General features: G+C 42.3%; 1 protein-coding gene across 1 annotated transcript in view; it reads right to left on the reverse strand.

The window, feature by feature from the left end:
• LOC128715501 (mitogen-activated protein kinase kinase kinase kinase 4) overlaps nucleotides 1–7306 on the reverse strand; it is a 44829-nt gene extending 37523 nt beyond the window's left edge. The window contains exon 1 of the mRNA XM_053810407.1: nucleotides 7238–7306. Coding sequence (XP_053666382.1) covers nucleotides 7238–7306 — 69 coding nt within the window. The remainder of the gene's footprint in view (nucleotides 1–7237) is intronic.
• Between the last annotated feature and the right edge of the window lie 6295 nt (nucleotides 7307–13601).

Consider the following 13601-nt stretch of genomic DNA (forward strand, 5'->3'; position numbering starts at 1 on the left):
TAGGCTTATTTATTTATTCACTTGTTTACCGTTCGCCTCGATATTGGACAGGATTTGTTTTCCGTCCATAACCCTCACGGCGTACCAGACCAGCCCCACGCGTCGGGATCGTAAATTTTGGCACGAAACCCATGGGCTCACGACGTAATAGTGGATCAATATAAGAGAACCACAAAAAACACATTGCGAAAAAATGAAAAACAATAACATTACGGCGCACGTGAAGTGTTGCTGAAAGCAACAAATGAGCGCAATCAACGAAAAGTTTCGAATTGTGATGGTTTGATTGCTGTAGTGACATAATTTTGTGTGACATAGGTTTTAGGTTCCGATGATCGTTCGGTCATCGGTCGAAGAAATGATGAACTGGGCTTCACTCAGTTCACCTGATCTGATTATTATTGAGAGGGAACACACTGTGATTCACTGCTTTTCTTTTTCCGTTCATTTCCTTAATGGGTCTTCACAGTGATGCATTCACTTTCTTTTAATTTACTCTCGAGAAAAAAAAACATTCAAAAATAGGTGAAAATAATGAAAACAAATAGCAAAATCATGTGAAGCTAATTTTAAAACAGAAAATGTTAGAATGAAATAAAAAAGATGTATTGTTGTTGCAAATACAATCACCAAAACAGTGAAAAAACAGTGACAACAAACGATGGAATAATATGTGACGTACAGTAACGGAACTGATCACACAGTAAACAGTATTTAATTTTAAATAACATTCAACGACAACGTCGCTAATTTTTTTTTTTTTGCTTGTCGCCCGGCGGTCACTGTTCCGCTTCCTTTCCTTCGCGCGCGCGTGAGAATTCGCGCACACACAATAACAAAAGGAACTGAAAACAGACCACCAACACAACGCCGCCCAGTGCGTTGTTTGGTTTATGTCGCATCGCGTATGTCATGGTTAAAATTAGTTCCACGACGGCGATCGGACGGCTCTTGCCCTAGACCGCGCGCGGAGAGGACCTCCATTCGATGTTTGTTTGGGTAAGCGCAAAAGGGCATAAAAAATATATAAATCTCACTCAAGTAGCGAAATAACAAAATCTCATATCCCCTAACCAGAAGCAACAGTCAGACAGCTTGGTGATCGTGTGCACCGCCTCCCTCCTACAAATTGCCTCCCCTAAATAGAAGAAACATACTCCAAAATGGAAACCTTGGGCTAGTGTTGGGAACAATGTGCCAACGGTTGTTTGGCCATCGTTTGCTGCCGGGTAGAACGCTCACCCTAATTCATCCCCCGCAGAGAAACGATAATAATTCGATCAATTGAAGTGGCGTTGTCTTCGTCTTCGTTTCGGTGTGAGCAAGCTGAAAACACCAATTAGGCGCGTGTGGCATGAGTCAGAAGAAGTATCTTTTCGGAAGGTCTTGGAGAAATCAGCATCCGGGGGGGTGTGATGAGCGCTGGTTGACATTTTACAATAGCATGGTTTTAAGGGCAGTGGTCGGCAAAGTTTGACTTTGCCTCTTAGGAATAGGACCACGACATAAGAAGAGATCTGCACAAGTGGATAATAAAGATGAAGTTCTTCGAAATTGATAGTGTACCTCTTCTTCATCGGCCTCACAACAACCTCAAGAAGTGTAGGCCTGCCATTTTTGGCTTTAATTTTAATCTTATAAATCAAATTTATATATTACTTCAATTAAATTGAATTTAAAATTGAAATCCTATACGAATATGTAAGGTAGGTTATGCACCAACATTTTCTTATTCGCTCCTCAAAACGAACTCAATGTTTAGTCCAATTTATGATATTAAGCCAGAGAAGGTTGTCGGTTGGGGTTCAAGAAAAAAAATTAAAGAAAACACATTAGGAGATATATTTTGCAAACAAGCAAAACGGCCCGGCTAATTGATCATTCAAATGGAGCTATTTCACGCGAATGTTTGACTAGCACATTCTCCAAACCTAGCACATACTTTGTTTGTAAAATAGGATTCCACCGTAAGCCAATTTGGATGATAAATATGAGCTCATCTTCATTGTCAGCTGACTCAACACTAATTAATCTGGGGAGAAGGGGGCTTTTTTTTCGTTCCTTAATTGCACAGCCGTTATCTATGTTGTGCGAACTGAAAAAGTGAGGGGGGGAAGGAGGAGGCAAAATTCCGAAACATTAACAATAAAAACAAAACCCATATTCCTTTGTTGAACAATCTCGTCGTCAAATTATCTCATTCGCTGAAAGGCTGTTTTTTTTGGTTAATAAATCAAGCCAATTGTATTTTCATGGATAGCGACACGCTCGTGCGCAAGAAGTTGGTGTGTGATCGGCGTGCAGTTGCACAGTGAAGATCCAAAATAATTATTAACAACAAAAATGTTCAAAATATTCGCATTCGTTAAAGAGCGTCCAGATTTTACACCGGATTAAAGGGTAGCGGCCGAAGAAAACAAAACTATTTTAACGAAGAAAAAAAAAACAAAAGTACAGCTGCGATTTGGTTTTGTGTGAGTTATTTTTCCCTCAAAATCCCATGCCATCCCCATGTTATATATTGTTTTTTTTTTATACAGCTTTTCATCTTCCCTCTCTCCTGGCACACCTTATGAATCGATTCGCTGAGAAACGCCGGTCGGTCTGGGAAACGAAAATGTCCATCCAGTCGGGTTTTGGTACCGACCGGCGGCATAACTTTCCCGTCCATTGGGGACGTGTGGGAAAGTTTGCTCAAAGGCTGGAGGAAAACAACAACAACAACAAACCAGGCCCCGACATTAAAAACTATCTTATCGCATTTTTCCTCCAGCCACGAAATACCTTTCTCGCTGCTCGATGCGAGTCACCAAGTTTTCCATCATTTTTCCGCCTCACGAAGGTAGGTTGCTTGAACTCTTGGGAAAAAAACAGCTCAGCTTTTCCGTTTTTCAAGCCTATCTCTCGGCCCACACGGCCATAGACGTATGGGGTCAAAGGGAGCGCCGCAAGTAGCTGAAACCTTTCGCAAGTTCGAGGTTCGAGGAATCTGCCTTTGCTTTGAATAGTTTCATAATAATTAGCAAGCGCTTCCACCGCACAAGAAGTGCAACATCCCGCGGGGCAAACGGGCGAACACCCGGTTTGGGGTCGGTTGGTGAAAATGATGCTCACAAATCGAGCAGAATCGACTGGTGGCGTAGAGGCTGCCGTGTTGAGTTCTGTTTGGCGGAAAGGCTTCGGCACGAACACACCGCCCCGGTGGCTCTCCCGCGTAACTTAATGATGGCGCGTGCGCGAGCGCATGATCTCATTTCCGGTGGGAAATTTTCCGCTTTCTACCTCGTTTTTTTTTGTTGCGCTTCTTCCACCGTTTTGAGTGCGGTTCCGGTGCAGAGCGTTCGGTAAATAACAACGACACACAAATGTGGAAACCTACCGTCCGATGGATGGACGAAAGCGTTACAACACAGCATAGGAGATATTGAGTCAGCAGAACACACGGCAGGGTGTTGCTGTGTGTATTTTATTTCTTATCACTCCACCCAAAAGGATGTTGTGTGGTGGTGTCGGACGAGACGACGATCAACAATAAAATACCGTCTCGGGTTTGTTATTGGCCATTGGTAGCCACAATCAAAACGATTTAAGGGGGTAGTACACTATGGACATTTTTGAAATTTGTTTGTGGGTTAAAAAAAAGTTGTTAGAATGTCTTCCTTTATCATTAACCATATATAAAGTTCATGAGACATTCCTTTCTGTTTCTCCTTTCTTACACATGTTTAAGGTTGAAAAGCGACTTGACTGGAACGGTTCAATAGCATTACATTAATTTTTGGGGTAAAACAATTTCACATAACTTTTGCATATTTTGTCTGTAGTATGAACTCAAAAACGTATTAAAAAATAATCCACGACATTGAAATTGCTTATAAAGTGACCATCAATGAAAAACGCTTAGTATTCCTAGTGTTAATGTCAAAGGGATTAAAACTTCAAAGTAACTCATGTTTTCTTCGGTAGAGCCCATTTTTGCGCCCGAAACACAGATTAATTTTACGTTAATATTTTTTTTCAATTTTCAGTATTATAAATACGTTCTACGTACGGTGACAGTAACTTTAACAAAGATTGAAGGTAAAATACTGGTTTTGTTCTAACTCGAAAGGAGCAACCTCTATGATGGCCGCCGTAGTTACTACCAGCGGAACACCTGATATATGCGGACTTTTTGCATTATACCAAGCAAATAATTTTAACAACCAAAAAAAAAAACAACAGTCAAATAAACATAATTATACCTTTTTAGTCATATATTCAATCTTATCATTAAATAAAAGCCCAAAAATCAACCTTTCGATTAGGATCGCCAGAGTGGACTACCCCCTTTGAGGCTTTATCAGCAGTTTAATATGCTGCTTCTAAGGTTGATTTGTCGTACCCTTTTCAAACTACACGTGCTTCACCCAATTTTAAAGCGTCTTGTAACGATAAAACACTGATCCCCCGCCGTCCCATCCGTCACATGGACGCACATTTGGGATGAATTATTGGACGTAGCATAAATAAACTCAAAAAAAAGAACGAGTAAACGAAGGAATAACAACACATCGGAAAGCATAAATTCATCGTCCCGCTTGTGCCGGACTCGTGTCACAGAAAAACCTCTTCTCAGCAGCTGTTGGCGACGCCTGTGACACACGCACGCTTGCGCAAGCTTGCTGTGCGCGCGGCTTCATGTTTCGGGAGGTTTTATTTTATTTTCCCCGGCTCGCCCCCCCCCGGGTTTAAAACCACACCGCGCCGGTTACAGTTCCGTGCCGTTTTGTTTCGGCATTTTTCGTCTTCTGTATGCACACACCATTTGCTTTCATTACCAGCGGCCACAAATGATTCCGAGGGATTTGTATGTTTTTGTACCCCCCTGAAATACCAACCCCACCCCGTGATCATTGATGATCGTCATGATGGTTTTTGCTTGAGTTCTCAGTCGTGAAACGTTGCCCATAAATACAGACACACAAACACAACCGACGTTTTATGTTATCCTTTTGCTTACGTACAGTTTGCCATCCCTTTGCCCTTTGCCGGTAACGCAGTTGCATGTACGTGACGACATGTGTAAATCCGTCTGTGTATTCTCGTGGCAACGAGAATAAGAACAGGATGGAAATGATTGGGAATAAGGACTTGTGTTGCAATGGTGTAGCTACCGTACCTTCTGAAATAACTTTCGAACAACAAACAAAGAACGGCGAAGGAAAACAAATTGGAACAAACCAAAATGGGAGCTAGGACATGGCACAGGGCGGAAAGATTCACGGCTGTTTGCATTCGTTTGTTTTTATTTCCGTAGAGTCGTTGATGGGTGCCTAAAACGAGCGTGCGATTGATGCGAAAGAGTTGGTGGAGACACAATTTTTCAAGCATAATGTTTTACCAGTAACATCAGACGAACACACGGTGCTGAAAAGAGTAGTAGGCTGCAACAAAAATGCCTTTATGCAGAAAAGAAAGATTAAGTGTTAAATTAAGTTGAGAGATAGCTCAAAAGTAATAAAACCAGTGGGTCGGTAAACTTCTCGTAGCGAAGCTTCAAATAGCATAACATTTCTGTACGAATCTCAACAAGGAATTTCTAAGAATTGAAGAGGGAAGGAGCAGAATGTAAATCGGACGCATCAACGCCATCACTCCAGCTCAATCTGGGCCTACCACACCTCCTCTGTCCATGTGAACGACCTGAAAGGACTTTACGGGCTGGGTCGTCCGGTGTCATTCTCATGACATGACCAGCCCATCGGAGCCTTACCGGAGAGTACGACAGTGAGTTCGCCGTACAGCGCTTAGAACTCGTCATTTTGGAGGCCCGGATTTGGATTAATTATTTAATTAATCAATTAATATTTGGACTGTCGAGACAACTCAGGAGAGTTTCAACATAGTTTTAAAGAATGTAGCTACAACTTGTCTTGTAATTACGAATGGGATGGATCAATTGCGATTAAAAACCACAAAGCAAATGCTGCTCACTCCGTCGATCACTGTATTAGAGTCAGCATGACCAGAAATAACATCCTGAAGAACCTCGCGACATTGTCAAAAAAAAAAAAGAAGAATATATTTAAGTGTAGAATTTGTGTTAAAGAAGCTTCACAATTCACCACATTTGCGCGAATAAAAAACTAACAAGCTAACAAAATTACAGTCTAAAGAAACTCAGCCTTTATCCGACAACAAACTTCTAGAATTCGCCCACCATAAGAAAGTCATCCTCAAACTTCATAAACAAAACGAATTAATGAAATAGGTTAAAAGTTTACCCTGCGATGCTCCCCCCCCCAAACAACGCCCAAATACCTAAAGATCTCACTTGAAGTCAACCCGATGACGCCATCGTCTTCGACCACACTGAAAAACCCCACCACCAAATGGAGTCTCCAAATTCCACCGGTTCCCAAACGACACCGTACAAACGGTGTTCAACAGGACGGAACGCAACCGGCCGGGAGGCGTTCAAGGTCATTAAATCAATAGTGGACGATTTCCGGTTCCGGCTGCACAGTTGGATCAGTGCCGGTTGGGACACACAACCACACAGTCCGGGTTCTCGAAACCGATCAAGTGTGAAAAAGGCACCGTGACTGCAAATGAAGCGTGCCGCTTCGTAAGGGTATCCTGAGGGCAAGAGTGACCACGCATTGAGAAACCTAATGCCCGGAAGCAGTTCCGGTCAAATTGTTGATCCAGTTGTCGCGCCTTGTCAGAACTTATGCTGGATGGAACGTGTGAAACAATAAAACTACATTCTCGAGCGAATTTGCCGTTTGTGACACTATCGTCGGAAAGAAGTTACAAAAACTCCCTTCCCGAGAGCGAAGAAACCGCAAAAAGTAACGCACACAAAATACGTATACGTGCGAAAGAGGAACTGTCACATTCTGACAAGAGAGTTGGAGAGTTGTCCCTTCACCCCCACCGGCGTACTCTTTCTTCCTGGCGTTTTTTTTTTTTGTGACAGAAGGAATCCAACCACACCTTAAAAAAAGAGGGGAGCATGAGGGCATGGAAAATGACACATACACGCGCACATATACATGCACGTGCGCGCATCCACGGGGGGGGAGGGCCGACGATGCATTTGTGATGTGATTTTAATATATGCTGACCAATCTGGTCTACGGAGGCACATAGGAAGCGATGATGCATCACAACGAGTGCAACAACATGCACGCCTCCACCCAACCCCCCACCCCATCCCTTTTCCCCCTCCCTACCCCACCCAACCACTTACCTTTAGTGCGTTCAGATCGATATCATCCAGCGAACAGTTCACGGACGGAGCCAACATTTGGTGCGCCATTTTGACGTCTACCACACTCTACACACACACACACCCCTCTCCCCACACAACTCCCACCGCCCCCTTCGCACGTTAATATGTACCGTCTCTTTCACTCACGCGCGCTCGCCACCCTTCGGCAGGTGAAGGGGGAGAGTTTTGTGTGGTTGCCCGTCTGTGAGTCTGTCAAAAATGCTGCGCCTACTACGCGTTGCTGCCTCCCGCGGCGGTCCCGCTTGACAGATGTACTGACGTGCCGTGTCAGGCAGAGGAAGAAAAAAACCGAAACAAAAACGGCAGCACACACGCACACACACACTTTTCGCTAACAATTGGGTTTATATCACGCACTTTGTTTCACACTCGCTATATTCCGTTGTGCTGTACAGAAGGGAAGAAGAAAAATATAACTAAATAAACAACAAAACAGACGAAAAACACTTTTTTATGGCGCCGCACGCAAGTGTAACAAATGCTTCTTCTATTGGTTTCACGGACGAATGCGTTGTGTTTGTGTGCACACACACTGATAATGATCGCTAGGGAGACGGTTTTTGTTTGCTGCAAAAAAACCGCACGCACTTTGCACTCAACGCACAACACTCCTTCAAACTCAACGCAAACACGCACACACAATCAACCGGCTACATTTCACCAACACACGGCACGCACACACTCTACGCAGAGGTTCTCTACTGACGACGACAGGACCTTTTTGCTTTTGGGCAGTATATTTTATTCGCACACAACCGCGCACGTGTACACGCTTTGTACACGGTTTAGTATCCTGAAACAACACCCCTCTACATGCGCATCGTGGTGTATGTGTGTGTGTCAGCAATGATTGTTGCGGAAGTAAAATGCCGGAAGCGAAATGCACCTTGAAATTTGATCGGAAGAGGAATTTTGGAAACAAAAAAAAACCAACCACCCACACACACATACACATTCTTTACATTTTACAATTAAAGGGAAAAAATATCATTAAATTAAGCAATTAAAAACACTTTACGCATGCAAAGGGTAACAGTATTCTAAAAGGGTCAATTCTCTGTGTTGATATAACAGAAACATACGCACAGCTACACACCCATACACGAGTATGCACTAAAGTTAAGTTGCGTACACGCGACACTTGTGATGATGACAGTAATTGGGTGTTTGAATGATTCTTATTTTGTATTTTATTTTGCGCAAAACTATAGAAGCATAATTTTTTTTGCTTAACAACACTTCCATTTCACTGTTTCTTTCGCTAAGTCACCACCCACTTATACCATCGTATGGCGAAAGTTCTTCATCCCCTATCACACCAATCGTGAATCACCAAGGCAACACAGTACACCAGAGCATACGATCGCGAACAAGCAAACAATAGAACAATCACGGTCGAGAAAAAGCTGTGTGACACTTTGCGGGTGGAAGACAAGTGGAGCAAACATTCCAAAATCCATTACAACCGGAACTACCTGCAATTAATACGGGCTAATGTTGCCGGTGAACAACTCGCGGATGTTCAATCGATAATGAAAGAACGTTTTAGGCATGGACCGATGAAAACATTCACACAAAGTGAGAGAGAGAGAGAGAGCGTTAAAACGGTGCGCACCTGAGAGGGCGAAACCGAGAGAAATTTCGCCGAGATGAGACGCGATTTGCGATGATGAAATACAAGAGATGTAGCAGAAAGGCGAACCGAAACACCTACACGCGCGCACACAAACAGAACGAAGGCGAGATTTAGCACTATACACACACCCCTACGCAGCAATGTTCGTGTGTGGTGTTTTCTTCCCGGTAAACATGGCACATTACTAAACGTTGCGAACAATAGCAAATTCAAGTTAGTATAAAGGAAAAAAAATCCCTACTTTTTTCCACTCTACACGTGCACAGGAGAAAAACTTCCATCGAAAAAAACAGGAAATTTATTTTCTCCGCAAAGGCTTCAACAGCAAAGGGAATCTGTCAGTGTGTGTGTACAGAACAAAGTAGGCAAAGAATTTAACATTATTTTCCACTTGCCAAGCAAAACTCAACAATCGGAACATGAAATACGCACACACAAACACATACTTGTAAAACTTTGTACACGCACAATGCAACAAAAGGCACAAAAAAACACACGGCTAGAAACATCAAAATCGCATTACGATACGAGCGTGTGTGTGTGTGCGTGTGGCCGAGAGTGACCCGCGATAGCGCAACTCAAATGAGCAGGTTAACTTTGATTGAAAAGAATCATTTGCCCTCTCTCTTTCTTTCACACGCTCAACCAAGCAGCTCTCTTTAGTTCTTTATTCAAACTTCACCGTTTTGCATGGTCCGTGCTCGCTCTTACGAACGGAATTCTTCCATGTTCAAGAGCAAACACCCATCGTTTCACACCACTACACGCGCACGCAATACACGACAAGGGGCGACGGCGAAACTTCTGTCTCGTCACATTCTTTTCTTTTCTTTCTTTTTGCACACCAAGTTGCAAAATATTTTCGCACGGAAAATACATTAATAACTGCATTATTCTAATGTAGCACTTGTGAGTAATGTAGCCAAATTTTAGACTTTTCAAACACACACACACATACTGGCGCATATCGTTTTGCGGTGAGCTACGCACACACACCGGACCTGGCTCACGATTGATGAGACGAAAACGACAAAGGGAGACAGGAGGGTTTGATAGGGAGAACATGTTTTTCACAGTTTTCTAAGCAAATAAGGACATTGAAAAGGTTTGAAACATGGATCCAATATCCAGAAGGTAGCGAATAGAAGTTTTCATGTTGGGAAATTACACTAGACACTCCGTTTGGTAGACTAAAAGACCAATTTTAAACACCCAAACACACACGCACGCACATACGCAATCACACCCGAGATGGGGTTTGTGTGGACACACATCGAATCCTTTACGTACGCTATTTTGTCTACGTCGATTATTCACACCCGTGTGCCTGAGAGAGCAAAAAGAATCGAAAGGAAAGAAAAATCTCCCCCCGATTGCAGCACACCACACGCAAAAGCCGAAAAGAAACAGTGTGTGCAAACTCACACTCGCACGCACGAACACTACACGGCGAACTTGTGCATTGTAAACGCTGCGAACCAATAGAATAACCCACACAGCACGGTACGTTACGCACGCGGAATTGGTGTGTAAGTTGCCCAGCACTATTCAGTGTGCACCGTTATTACACCGCATGAGAAATCGACATCTTTTCTTCAGACCGTTTGCTTTACGCACCCACTAACACACACCGACTGCTTGCTCTCGACTGAATTCGTACGCAGATCAGGTCATCTCAACGTTTGCGTTCGGAAGCCATTTTTCAGAGTGACATGCAAAACGGGTTTGGCCAACACCGGCCTTTGGGTGTGCCATTTTCGTGGTGTAATTGACAGTTTGTAGTATGACAGAAAGGGAACAATTATTAGTTTTTATTTGCAACTGGAGACTAATAGTTAGATAATTGGAAGGAAAGTATAGCATTGCCTAAACATTTCTGCGTTGAAGATGTGAATTTCAACTAAAATCACTTCAAAAATGTATCACACTAATGTTTGTAAGATGCATCGTCTCCGCTGCTTAAACGCTGTTTAGCGAGTGTGGAATCATTGTGCTTCCTTCCAACTCCAACTTTATTGACCAAAAGGATTCTTGATCTTTGAAGATCAATGAACGAATAAAGTATTTTTCAACTAGTAGGCGAGAGGCTTTCAGGCTCAACAATCAATGTAAAACAAACAATATTTTCTCTTAAAAATTATCTCATTAAAAACAACACACCACATGCATGCCCATCTCTACCCTATTTTCAAGAAAAGTTCCTGCCATCTCTTTCTCTCTCTCGCGACAGGTTGTAAAATGTCAAATTGCGTTTAGGATGGGAGAGTTCAGAAGTTTAATTCAAAATGACCGTTTTTATTAAATGATCCGCAAAAATACAGTGAACTGGATTATGAGAGTGATTTTGTGTCCTTGCAGGTTTCTTCAGTTATGTTTGGGGGTCAAACGCGTCATACAATATAAACATACAATAGAATTTCTTTCATTACCCGTATTGGCATCATAGCAAATGATTTATTTTACTTTTGTTTTTATTTTCATTGAGATAGCATTTTCTTCCACAACGGTAGGTAACAAAATCGAAACTCTGTTCAATTCAACACAATTCAAACTTCTGCGTAATGCCATATTACTGCATATTACTTACTGGGGCTGAGACTTAGGGAACAGGGGAATTAAAACACCCGTATCAACGGAAATTGTGTGGCATTCTTTCCAACGTCTTGCAAAAGACGAACATCCTTTAACACACACACACACACGCGCCACAGATTATCGCGTAAAGTTAATCGTGCCCGAAACAGGTGGCTTATTCTAATTTGAAAAGATATTTGCCTAATTTCGTGGAAACTAAATTACCCAACCACCCGATTTCTTGTCACACGTATTTGAGAAATGGTGGGCGAATAGCGTGCAATCACAGCGCACCACACACTCGCCAGCAGAGATTGGTTTATTTTAGCTTGAAAGAACGTTAGTTTGTGTTTTCTTTACGCGTTTAAGATGTTAAATCCACCCTTTTGGTTTTGTTTAGCGGGCCCAAACAGAAAAGAAACGGTAAATAGCAGCAGTTAATAGCGTGTAGTTGGTTGTGTTTCATTATTCATACTATAAATTTTCTCAGTAGGGTTAATGTTTCTTTTGCAACAACGCCACACGATTTGATCGTCTGTGATCGTCGCTTTCGTTTTTCTTTTAGTAAGATCACTCTTTCGTACGCTAGCCTACGTGGGAAAGGAGAGGAAAAGAGGAAAACAAGAGAGGTCCTTGTGACCTTTCCAACGTGTTGAGTAAGATTGTGAACACTTTCACGCTGTGAACGATCGTTTGAAACGAATTTTCCGCATCAGTAATTAGTTATTTGCACCCTTCTGTCACTGCCTCACTAATGACTTGCTTTCCTTGTGCGGTGAGAACCATTAGCCAACATTAGTTACACTACCGGCATATGTACAAACAAATGTCCTTTCGTCAGCTGTTTTCTCCCTCGACGGTGACAATTTAGTAAACCGCCAAACCAATTTCAAACGCGCACGATTAACACATAGTTTCGACCTAAAACCGGGCCCTACCTCGTTCACTAGAGGAGGAAGGGGCAGTATTGTTTAGCGAATGAGTTTCTGCGTTGTAAGAGATTGGATTGCAATTGCTGCTGCTTTTAAGTCATCCACCGCGTGTCGTCACATCAAAGGTAAGGGTTGAAGGAAGTTGCGAAACACGCGGGCTACTTTGACCTATCGCTTATCTGTTAAATTTGTTAGTTCCTCTAGTGTTTTCTGGCTTTGCCTGGTTTAACGGTTGAAATCGTGTATGTGTTTTTTATTTGTTAAGTTTCTTACTTCCTGTTCGTTTGCTGCTGTTGTTTCGCTCGGTTGCTTATTAATACTTTGCGGATATATTATAAATTGAACGTTTCCCCTTACGGGCAAATACTTGTTACATCTCGTTCCATCTGTCGCACTCTATCATACTGTGGTGTCTTCTTTTGTGTTTGTATTTTGTTTGCTGCCTATTTTCGCTTCATCTGATTTGTAATCGGATTTCCGTTTCTGTGTTTTCTTTTAGCGCAGTTTCGGCTCAGATCAATTCGTTTGCCTTTGTTTGCATCGTTTTTTCATGTTCCTTTCTGCATATTCATCTTCATTTCACGTAGTAAATTATGTACTGTTCCGTTATTGTACACAACAACGCTTGCCCTTCGTTTCGTTGCATATTAGTTTTTCATCTTTTTTGTGTTTTTGTTTTTGCAAATATTGTAAGACTACCTTATTCCCCGGTGAACCGTGTTACTTCTTGAGAACAGGTAGTTTGTTTTTTTTTCAATATTTCACATCCGCGCCCCATTTTTTCCTACTAGTTTTCTTCCATTTTCTATGCTACATTCGCTGGTTTTGCTAAATCTTATTTAATCTTCCCATTAAAGGTAGTAATGACTGCGAGAAACCCCGCACCCAGTCGTTGTTCACTAGCTTCTAGAATATAGAGATAGGGACAAAGAGACGGATAATCATGTTTGTTTGTGATTTTCCTTCTCGCCAGGAGGTAAGAGAGTGAATGGGGTACGTGCTCGTAGTTTTCTTCTGTCATCTGCTGCTTTCTTCCTTATCGGTTCATTTATTTCGTTTCTGGTTTTGGTTTGGGTTTTGCTGCTTACGTTGGCACTTTTGATAAAAAGGGTTTGTTTAGTTAAACGGGTTACACTATCCTTGCTTAATACTCGCTTGTTGCGTAGGACGCCGAATGTGG

This window comes from Anopheles marshallii, chromosome 3, assembly GCF_943734725.1.
Source record: "Anopheles marshallii chromosome 3, idAnoMarsDA_429_01, whole genome shotgun sequence".
Taxonomy (NCBI): Eukaryota; Metazoa; Arthropoda; class Insecta; order Diptera; family Culicidae; genus Anopheles; species Anopheles marshallii.